At 33.2% G+C, this 11,418-nt stretch overlaps 1 protein-coding gene across 1 annotated transcript; it reads right to left on the bottom strand.

Moving 5' to 3' along the window:
• Positions 1-5,938: 5,938 nt before the first annotated feature.
• Positions 5,939-10,955, bottom strand: LOC141462278 (uncharacterized). Its single transcript, XM_074143983.1, has 3 exons — positions 9,837-10,955; positions 9,588-9,754; positions 5,939-9,514 (listed from the first exon to the last, which is right to left on the bottom strand). The coding sequence occupies exons 1-3, from the start codon at positions 9,843-9,845 to the stop codon at positions 5,956-5,958; spliced, it is 3,735 nt and encodes a 1,244-aa protein (XP_074000084.1). The 5' UTR covers positions 9,846-10,955; the 3' UTR covers positions 5,939-5,955.
• Positions 10,956-11,418: the final 463 nt, after the last annotated feature.

Raw genomic sequence — 11,418 nt, 5'->3', positions numbered from 1 at the left:
AGCCGAAGTCGATCCACTAATTCATTTGGATCATCCCAATGTTCATAAACATTTTGCCCCACATCCATACCTTTACCAGTAGTAGTGGTCGTATGTCTTAGACCGTATCTTCTTTTAATAGGCTTTGTTGCAATTGTAGTCCGAGGTGTCCTAGTAACTTGATCTGCGGTTGATGGTGGTGTGAAATAGGGTTGAGCCGACTGTTCACCCTTAGAAGGATAAAATAAAGGAGCTATTATATTTTTGTATTTGAATCCTTTGCTTGAGCTAAGATGTTTTTCATCACTAAATTGTTGTTTATGTGCGTTACTAACTTCTAAAATATCCTTATAATTTTCCAAATCTTCTACAGTGTATTTGTTAGGCTTTTTTAAAAATAATAATTGTAATAACCCAGGAGTACCTTTATACCAGTTTCCATTTACATTGATATCATTATCCTCAATGGCTACCTGTGCATTTCCTATCGTCATGCCTCCAGTAGGTAACACTCTAATGCCGTATCTATCATCTAGATCTTTAGTATCTGAAGTCATATGTTTCAATAAATATGGTTTTATTAAAGATCCTATATCTTCTACTTCTTCTAAGCTTTTCTCCAATTCCTCTTTACTATGTATTTGTTTTATTTGCTCTAGAGGAGAATCATCATCTTCAAACGTCTCTTCTTCCATTTTAATATCTAAAACATCCTTTCGTGGTATAGGAGTTGAAGCTTTAAGCGGTAATTTTACTTCTTCTTCTTCTTTGAGCGGTAATTTAACATATTCTTCAAGTGATGTCGTAGAAGTCGAAGCGTCAGATTTTAAAGCGGCTTTTTTAGAACGCTTTTTATTCTGTTCAACTAACTCTTGAAGCGGTTTTGTAATGGGCTTTAAACTTCTTTCCAGATCTTGCTGTGATAATTGAAGACCTCTCTTTAAACTTTTGAATTTTTCTCGCAGAGATTTAGAAGTTTTGATAAGATGTTGTGTAACTTTAGGATCCATAATGAAAAATGATAGACCGATGGAAAATATTGCTCTATATATAGATGTATGTATCTAAACCTTTTCGAAATCTACCATTGTGTACGTCTCTTGTTTTATCTATTGTTAGAAAACTGTACGGTGCATCCCAGCAGACCTCACACATTTCTTTAAAACTATTAAATGACACACTTGGTGAACTTACATGATCGTTATAGATATGCCTTAAATTTAAATCATCCTGCGTAAAAATTATAATAAAATTGGCATTATCACGTATAAGATGTTTAGGAATCCTTGCATAGCTTTGTGTTAAATAGAAACAATCAATTCCTCTATGCCTACCCATACTGAAATACTGTCTGATTATATCCTGTTGATCCATTGCAATATCATCAAATACTATGATAGAATTCTTTTCAGCATTGTCAGGAGTGATTACCTGCTGCGTATCGTTGATTTTGTGAAAACCTATTTCTGGTACTAATTTGAATACGTTTTCTAAATATAAATACTTTTCTTGTTGGAGAGATCGGCTACATAAGTACACATTTCCAAATTTTAACCCATTCGGTTGTAAAAGCAAACATGCTATGAGATTAGTTTTACCAGACCCCGAACTACCACAAATAAGTGCACGTATATTATCAGGCAACAATTGGCCATGGTGACCTTCATTTGCTTCCTGTTCTTCACCTGAAGGAATCACGTTATAAACAGGTAGACGTTCACGTTGTTTCTCCAAACGCATACTGATGATGATGGGTCTAATTCACAACCTATATAAGCATAATCAGAGCGAAAATAGTCATCATAATGAGAAAGAAAACAACGGGTAAAGGTCTAATAAATTCAGTGATTAACAAGCTTCCATTTGAAGCGCATATTCCAGGATATAGATTTTGTGGCCCCGGAACTAAATTACAAGAAAGATTAAGCCGTGGTGATAAAGGTGTTAACCCTCTAGACGAAGCCTGTAAGGAACACGACATTGCATATTTTAAAAACAAAGATTTGAACTGAAGGCATAAAGCTGATCGCATCTTAGCGGAAAAAGCTTGGCAAAGAACAAAGTCAAGTGACTCATCTTTTGGTGAAAAAGCTGCTGCTTGGGCTGTTACTAACGCTATGAAAATGAAAGTAAAATTGGGAGGAGGTGATGGTATCAAGAAGAAGAAAAAAATTTACAAAGATGTAATAAGTGCTGCTCGCGTCACATCGCCTACATCAATTAGTGGAGCCTCCAAAGCGGCACTCAAAAAAGCTAAAAAGTTTTTATCAAAATCAAAACTAGACAAAATACCAAGAATATTACCAGTTCCAAGAACTGGAGGTATTCTCCCTTTTCTGGTACCATTATTTGCAGGTTTATCTGCTCTTGGAAGTCTAGCAGGTGGAGCAGCTGCGGTTGCTAAGGCAGTTAAAGATACGAGAGATGCTAGAGACCGTCTAGAGGAAATGAGGCGTCACAATCTGAAGATGGAGGAGCAAAAAATTGGCCAAGGTTTCTACCTTAAACCTTATAGAAAAGGATATGGTCTTTATATTAAGCAATATTGACTACTACTACCTAACAGAGCTCTCACAAATATAGAGTTGATGAAATTTGCCAAAAACGTACCTCATTTTAGAGGTGTTTATATGCGTGATTCTTTGCCAAGTTATCCTAAAACTAATGAATGTGCTATTGTAAATCTAGATTCAGTGAAAAACATAGGTACTCATTGGGTCGCCTATATTAAAAAAAATAATAAAGTAATTTATTTCGATCCTTATGGAAATCTAAGACCACCGTTAGAACTTTTACATTATTTCAGAAACTGTGATATTACATACAATCGTAGAAGATATCAAGATTGGAATACACCATATTGTGGGCATTTATGTTTGAAATTTCTATATAATAACGATGAATAAGCATTTACGGAATTCAGTCATGTCGTACACCTTTACCTTAACAGGAGCTTCAAGCATTCTTAGTGCAGATCTTTTTCCACCAATTAATTTATTAGACAGTGGTGGTGATTATAGCATTGGTTTATTAAGTTTTCAGTCATACAATTCCATACCGAATATCATTGAAGGAGTTAACAATCTTTTTCATTATGGAGACAATGTTATTAGTTTACCTACAGGAACTTATGAAGTGGAAGCTATAGCACGTTATCTTAAATCACATATAAGTTCTACAGATTCATTGAAATTGAAAGGTAATACCAACACATTGAAGGTGGAATTAACATGTACACAACCTGTTTACTTCAATAAAGAACATTCGATCGGCCCTTTACTGGGCTTTACTAAACATGAGGTGTTAGAAAAAATGATCGCTCATAAATCAGACGAAATTGTACAGATTCATAGTGTCAATACAGTTGCAATTAACTGTAATATAGCATCCGGTTCATATAGAAACGGGAAACCAGGACATACTATATATGAATTTTCACCAATAGTTCCTCCAGGATTTAAAATCTAACAAATTAAAAACTAACAAGAACCTTCTCCAGTCATTTACTTTCCAGTTATCGGTGAAGTAATCAACAATATAACACTTGTTATAACAGATCAAAACCAGAACTTAGTGGATTTTAGTGGAGAAACAATTACCATCAGATTACATCTAAAGAAAAATGGGTATTGATTTTCGAAAGTATAAAATGGATTACGCTGAAGTGAAATCAACTAGTATTCAACGGTCACCTTACCGAGCGTTAACACCATCAAATATTTACTTCCTACAAAGTATAGGACTTTTGATTAAACCAAAATGGAAGAAATACTAAATGTGGATAAAAAAGTGAGTTTTGAGGAGAGAATAACGGACTTTGAGTTTCACTCTCATCAGCCTTACAATCAATCATTAGAAAATTCTGACGAAATAATAATTGCAGTTCAACAGCAAGACATCTTCACTGTTCCATCCAAGAGTTTTCTCTACATTCAAGGACAACTGGTCCAAGAAGGAGTAGCATCTATAGATCCAAGTGTATTGAGTTAAGTGAGAAATGGATTTTTGTTTTTGTTTGACGAAATCAAGTATCAGTTGAATGGTGTATTAATTGACCATGTTCGGAATCCTGGAACTGTTAGTACTTTAAAAAATTATGCATCTCTTAGCCCAGACAAGGCATTAGGATTAGAAATGAGTGGTTGGATGATGCCTGCTGAATATGTGAAATTGGCAGATGAAAAAGGTAATTTTGATGCTTGTATCCCCCTAGACATTGTAATGGGTTTCTTCGAAGATTACAATCAAATAATTCTACAAGGAAAACATGAATTAATTCTACATCGCAGCAGAACAGATAATGATTGTATAAGAGTTTTAGGGGATCATACCAATGTTAAGGCATCTATTAAACTGAAGTCTATACAATGGAAAATGCCTTACGTTAAGGTTTCTGACGAACAAAGGTTAAAATTTTTAAATTTCATCAACAAAGGAAAAACGGTTCATATGGCATTCCGTACATGGGATTTAATAGAATATCCTTCTCTACCTGTAACAAAGAAGCATACTTGGGCAGTGAAAACTACAACAAATTTGGAAAAACCACGATATGTCATAATTGCATTTCAAACAAACAAAAAGAATAATATACAAAGTGATATGTCTCAGTTCAATCATTGTAATATATCAAATGTTAAATTGCATTTAAATTCTGAGGTTTATCCTTATGATGATCTTAACATAGACTTCTCCAAGAATCACTTTTCAATTCTATACCATATGTATCAAAAATTTCAAATGAGTTATTATGCGAAGGAAAATGAACCTATTTTAAGCAAAGAACAATTCAGGGATGAAGCTCCTATTATTGTAATAGACTGTTCTCGTCAGTCTGAGGCAATTAGATCATCTTCAGTTGACATTAGAATAGAATTGGAAGCATCAGAAACTTTTAAACCAGATACAACAGCCTACGCTTTAATTTTTCATGATTCATTAGTTGAATATAATCCACTGACAGGTTTAGTTAGAAGAATTTAATTGGTTAGAGTGGGGGAAAGAATCATATAAGTGTAGAGCTGTACACGGTTGCTTATAGTTCACCAATATGCATGCCGCAGTGATAGATATTCAATGTTATCAAAGCGATGATCCTACTTTCATCGTAAAGGAGCTGGCAATTGTTGACGTCACCGGTCAACAGAAACATTGGATGTTCAAACCGCCCTCATATGGAAACCCGTACTCACCACCCAATAGATGGGTGTACAGAAACCTACATGGAATCAATTGGGAAGATGGCGACATGGATTATTCTGAATTTGACAATGTTTTAAAGGGTGAAACTAAAAACTACACCTACCTCTATGTAAAAGGAGTTGAAAAGAGCAAGTTCTTGGGGGATATTATGGAAAAAACTGTGTATAATCTTCAAGATTTTGGATGCCCCAGCTTAAAACAACTTTGCAAACAGCATTATTCAACCAAATGTGACTATCATTGCGGAACTAAATATAACTGTGCTTTGCACTTTAGTAAAATATTAGTGCATTGGCTGCTGAACAACTACTCCAAAGTTGATTTTACTAATTCTAGTGTTCGGGAGAAATCTTTCAGCGGGTGGAAATCAACTGTAAGTCCGGAATTACTTGCCTTTAACGGCTACATCAAGATAAGAGACGATTGTGTTCAATGTATTTATTGTGGACTACAGATTTTAGAAGATGTAATTAAAGAATGTCCATGTAAATTACACAGTATTCATAATCAAAATTGTATATTGCTTAAAAAACATGGTATTAAATAAATGTATTTTTTTAAATAAAAAGAATGGTAATTTTTTTCTCTCCTTTTTTTTCTCTCTAAACTTAGGGGAAGAAATAACACATTTCTTAATTATTTTTGTTCTTTATTAGCATAAAACAAAATACATATAATCAATATTACATTTTATAATATGAATATTACTTATCACTAATTTAATACAAAAAAAAGTAAAATAAATATTTGTATAATCATCATTGACCATTTCATCTATTCATTTAAAATATGCCCCAGAGCTCGAGTATTAATTGAATCAACTATGTACCTTTTATTATCTAGGGGACATAAACTTACTTTATTCTGTTCTACAGTCATCATAAGGTGATGCTTACTTCTAAACATAATCATTGAATGTCTAATTGCTTCGTTTGTCAGTAAGCAAGCAATATAATCATCAAACTTTATGGAATGTTTTAGAACCGGCTTTTTTACCCCTTTTGCTTTTTTTATTATTTTGGAATCTCCCATTCGAAGCGAATACATTTTTGGACGGAGTCCAATAAATTCTGTTATTATTTCACCTGCAGCTTCATCCTTAAATTTACCTATAGCTGCTTTATTCTTTTGTAATTCATTAATTATATCACATGACGCTATATCTTTGAATTCCTGACGAAAGATTTGAATCAATGGGTGGTCTGATGTGGTGGGATAGTTGGACAAATCTAAATAATTTCGCATCAGCAGTGAATCTTTAAATAAATTATCTGTTTCAATGAGGTAAATATATGCATCGGTATCCATATAGCAGAGATGTAATCTATCAGGCCCATAAAATGGAAGCATTACATCATAATGATACCAGTACATATGTAATTTCGATAAATCCAAAACACTAAGACCTATGTAAATAGGTTTATTAAAAAGAATACTATTCTTGGCTAAATGTACAGCCGCCAGAGATTTGTTGTATATAACATAGTCTAGACAGTCAGGTCGAGCTATTAATTTTTCTAACTTCAGCGAATTTGATACGAGTTTGATAGAAATTCTACGTCGAACATTCTCCATAGTTTTACCAAAAACTGAATTATTAAACAATTTGTATAAGTCCTTTTCAAACTGATTTGTAGCTTTCTTACGCAGTTCCGTGTTATGCTGTATATAAGGTGCTAACCACGCTGACTGTTGGAATTGCAAAACTTTATTGATTCGCGTTAATTTTAAACCATGTGCTAACGCCTGTTTTAAGACCATATAATGGCAAACATAGTTTTTACGAGGTCTAAAGTGTGGTATTAATTTAGTTTGCCCATCTACTAAAGTATTCTCTGCTAAGAATGGCAAATCATTATGACTGTTATGGAGTTCAGGTGGATACTCGATGTCAACGTCTAATATATATCCTATTTCATCACATTCTCCTAGACTATGCAAATTTATACTGTCCGGTTCAACCCATTTGAAATCACCAGATGGGAGGAATTTAGTCATTGCAAAACCGTATAAATTGTTGCAATCTTGGTATGTGATAAAAGTTGTCGGCAATGAAGGGTTATAATCATCCATGAAATGATTATTAGCTTCAGCATATCTCTTTGTTACCTGTGAAATTCCACCCTTCACCCCCTTCTCTATCATCAAAATTTGGTCATACTCAGTGAGGAGTTGTAATTTACAATGAGTTAACCTTAACATGGCATCCCAAGACAAACCTGGTAGGGTGAAATAATAAGCCGGGTCAAGTTTATGAGAACCAATAGTTACAGTTCTAAAGTGCTCAAATACGTCCGACAGAATTAGTACATCAATTTTCAAATATAAATCACTATATTCCCCCAGAGTTTTGCATGAAAATGCATCCCAAACGTTGAGGGCGTGTTGATAATCGTCTTCACTTATATCTTCACTCTTAACGCTACTATAAAACATTTCTTTAGGGGGTAATGAATTATCGCCTAACCTGTCCCAACTTGAAATATATTCATATGGGAATACACCTTTCCTAGTCACCAAACGCATCACGTCCGGACTGAAGAATTTTGATGTTTCTGTTAAATTTGCAAGGTTTTTCACTAAGCTATCCAAACTGGAGGCCATAAATCGAAATGTATCAATAAACCTTAACTTCATTTTTTCACTGACATTTTTTGTAAAAGAGATATACCGCTCCCCCGAAGTGGGGATGACGAATATTTCTCTATCATCAAATCCTAATTGGGCGATTAAAAAATGTGCGTCATAACCACTAAGATTATGGCAGAATACTGGTACAAAATTTAGTTTTCTACATAGCAAATTACATGTGTTATGTGCGGGGCCTCGATAAACGCCTGAAATGTGTGAATGATCCTTTACCTTTGCATTTTCATCAGTAAAAGATCTATCGCACATGTAACATGTACTGGCGCAGTTGAAATTTTCTTCTTCTTCATGAGTTAGGGGTTTAATGGGTGTGTTAATGTTGTACAGATTCTCCACAGCTTCGGCAATTCTCTTTAAATATAAGATACATTCTTTAGCCGCATCTGGTCCTCTGTATATGAATGGTTCTTTGGGAAGACTATGGTCTATAGCATCTAATTCATCGCTTATTTTAATGTAAACACCGAAACTCATTGGTGTGTGTAAGTAAGTAATTGTAGTGTATGATTCATCAGGGTTAGGATTACAAGTGCTCACCGGTTCCAGTATAGTTTCAAAATCTAAGTAAATTACGACAGGGACTCTCTGTATGTAACCCCCATGTTCAAATTCAATATATGGTTTTTTTGTTGGTAACTCAACTCTGGCAGGTTTGTGTGTGTAACAGAATAATTTATGGTCTTCGTATCGAGATTCCCCGTTGTAACGTTCATCAAAATGGGTGAAACATCTTTTACATATATATTTTGATGATTTGCGTTTGGATATTTGCTTACTGACAAGCCTATTAAAATTTTTTATATAAACATAGTGGTAATTGTTATTTGAATTTAGCAGTAACAGATCGCGATGGTCGTCTAATTCCTTATAAACTACCTTTAGAGGATACACATCATTGTTATCATCCAGGCCAAATACATTGATGGAAATATTATTAACAGATTCAAATTTGTTAACGTCTTTAAGAGGGCTTGGGAAATTTACACAAGAAAAATTATATTTACTCTCCAATGATTTGTATTTGTTTGGACGCCCCGAATTTTTCCCATCAATAAATTTGGCCAGTATTGCATATAAAAAGCATTTATTATCAAAATTTTTGACATTTATACATGCCTTCTTGCTCTCAATAGATTTAGGCAAAGGTAAATATGTTGTAGCTTTTAAAGGATTGTGTTTGCTTACCCTCACTCTTAGTCCATCCACTGAAACCAGTGACCAACCACTCTTGGTCATAGCCGCTTCTTCTAGTTCTTTCTTTAATTTGCTGAAGGCTATATCTAGAAAGCTGTTGACGTCATCGGCTAGGTATATTGCTTTGTTAGATGTTTTCAACGCCTTTTCGATTTTCTCTCCATGTATATTTTCAAAAGTGCAGTCCACCCACAGATTAAATTTTATGGATGAATGCGTTACCAAACTTTGATGAATAATGTCTAGAATTTTTGAACGTACGCTTTCTAGAAATATTGGAAGATCCATACAACTTGGTGAGCGTACAAAATATGACGCAAGACGTCCCTGAAAAGCGGTCTCATACGGTGTTACATTATTTAGCCCTGTGGATAATCCCAAGAGCTCTTTTCTGGAAGGTTCTCCCAATCTTGATCTTTTACTTCCACAGACAGCTTCATGTAAACGGCCATTGTGTATATCAGCTTGTACACAGTTACAATGCCTGCACCTGAGAAGAAAACAAATTAATAATACGTAAATAATTACAACTTCATTTATTTATTTATTTATTTATTACTTACATGTAGCGGCCTCTGGCTGTACACTTCTTCTTATGAATTTGAAGATCTTTTTTGTAAAAATACGCTTTTCCGCATGTGCAGCCATATTTTTCACGCTCACCGTGAGTTAAAGCTCTATGAAGTTTAAACTGATAGGAGTTTTCAAAATTAATGTTGCACTCTTTGCACTGAAAAGATAAGAAGCTTTTCTTTTTTTTTTTTTTGACTTTGATATGCTAACGCATGAGTAATAATAATGGTAAAACTTACATGAACCATGATGATGAGAGCTGATGAAAAGGTATTTATTTTACTTTTTTCTTTTTATTTATTATTATTCTTAGTATCGGCTAAAACAATAATTCTAATATGAACTTCCGCCTTGTTAGAAGGCAAATGCGTAGTCTAATGTAAAAGATTTTTAGTGTTCTAATCATGAATTTAGCAATTTAAGAAGCATAAATAACTATTCATATTAACCATTAAATTTAATATATAAACAAACACGGACACGCTAAAATCCATAACCGCTTAACAAATAAGTAATTTTTAAAAAATTTTCAAATAAGTTTTTTTTTTATTATTGAAAAATTGATGTTTACTCAAACTCTAATTTAAAAGAATTATTTACACCGATTCCTCGGTATATTAAAGACATTTCTAATGTTTTATAGTTATTTATCATTCGATCAGATATTTTTAATCCATACGCTTTTGGTAGAAAACATTTAATAAATTTTAATTCATCTTGTAACTTTACCACTACCGCATTGCCTACTTTGGTATCAACACGAACTATTGAAACGATTGGGTATTTTTTATCTATTTGAAGTTCTTTTATAGATTTTGTTTCGACTATATCATATTTCACAGAATTTAAGGCTGATTTTAGATCAGACATCTGTGAAAAAAAGAAGAAAGTATTACATAATATTAGGAATTACATATAGCAAGATTGAAGTGTATACCTACATAAAAAAATATTGTGATTAGGTACTCACTCTGACAAGGCTGAAGTTCTCACAGACCGACCTCAATGAAAATGAAGTGAAGAGCTTAAAGAAGGCTCCTTTATATACAATGCATGACCACAATATTAAATATATATATATTTAGCTACTTTTTGTTGTATTTATTTAAGTTTGTTACGTTGGTAGTAAAGTTTACCACGCATATATATATTTAGCTACTTTTTGCTGTATTTATTTTAGTTTGTTACGTGGGTAATAAAGTTTACCAGATGTACGCTAAACAGCATATACACGTATGTAAATGAGTATGCAATTTATTTGTATTGTGAATTCATTTCAGTATTCCTAGTAAGGTAATGCCAGTAGGCGTGATTTAAATGTCTAAAACAACCTGTATATGCATTTGAGATGCACAACTTATAAGATATCGCAAAACATGAATCTCCTAGTTTATGACTGCATACATTGTTAGTTGAAGTTAAGTACTGAGCAACGAGTGGGAGCACTGGAATATTTAATAATTGCTTTAAATGTAGCATGGTAATTTCCAGTAAAATATTATTTAAATATTTTATTTTCACAATTCAAATCAACTATTATTTAGTTTTAACTAATATGGACATAGATAGGACGAGTTAGATGAAGTACTAACCAACCAGTGGGAGCACTGGAATATTTAATAATTGCTTTAAATGTAGCATAGTAATTTCCAGTAAAATATTATTTAAATATTTTATTTTCACAATTCAAATCAACTATTATTTAGTTTTAACTAATATGGACATAGATAGGACGAGTTAGATGAAGTACTAACCAACCAGTGGGAGCACTGGAATATTTAATAATTGCTTTAAATTTAGCATAGTAATTTCCAGTAAAAT

The sequence above is a fragment of the Rhodnius prolixus genome, unplaced genomic scaffold (genome assembly GCF_049639745.1).
Source record: "Rhodnius prolixus isolate KJV_2025 unplaced genomic scaffold, Rpr scaffold_24, whole genome shotgun sequence".
In the NCBI taxonomy this organism is placed as follows: Eukaryota; Metazoa; Arthropoda; class Insecta; order Hemiptera; family Reduviidae; genus Rhodnius; species Rhodnius prolixus.
The sequence above is the reverse complement of the archived record's forward strand: the minus strand, read 5'-3'. Positions and strand labels throughout refer to the sequence as shown.

What these genes read in the sequence shown, in the direction of transcription:
- LOC141462278 (XM_074143983.1), bottom strand. An exon ending in ACAGCCAGAGGCCGCTACAT is followed by an intron (nt 9,515 to 9,587) that starts GTAAGTAATAAA and finishes TTTTCTTCTCAG; the next exon opens with GTGCAGGCATTGTAACTGTG.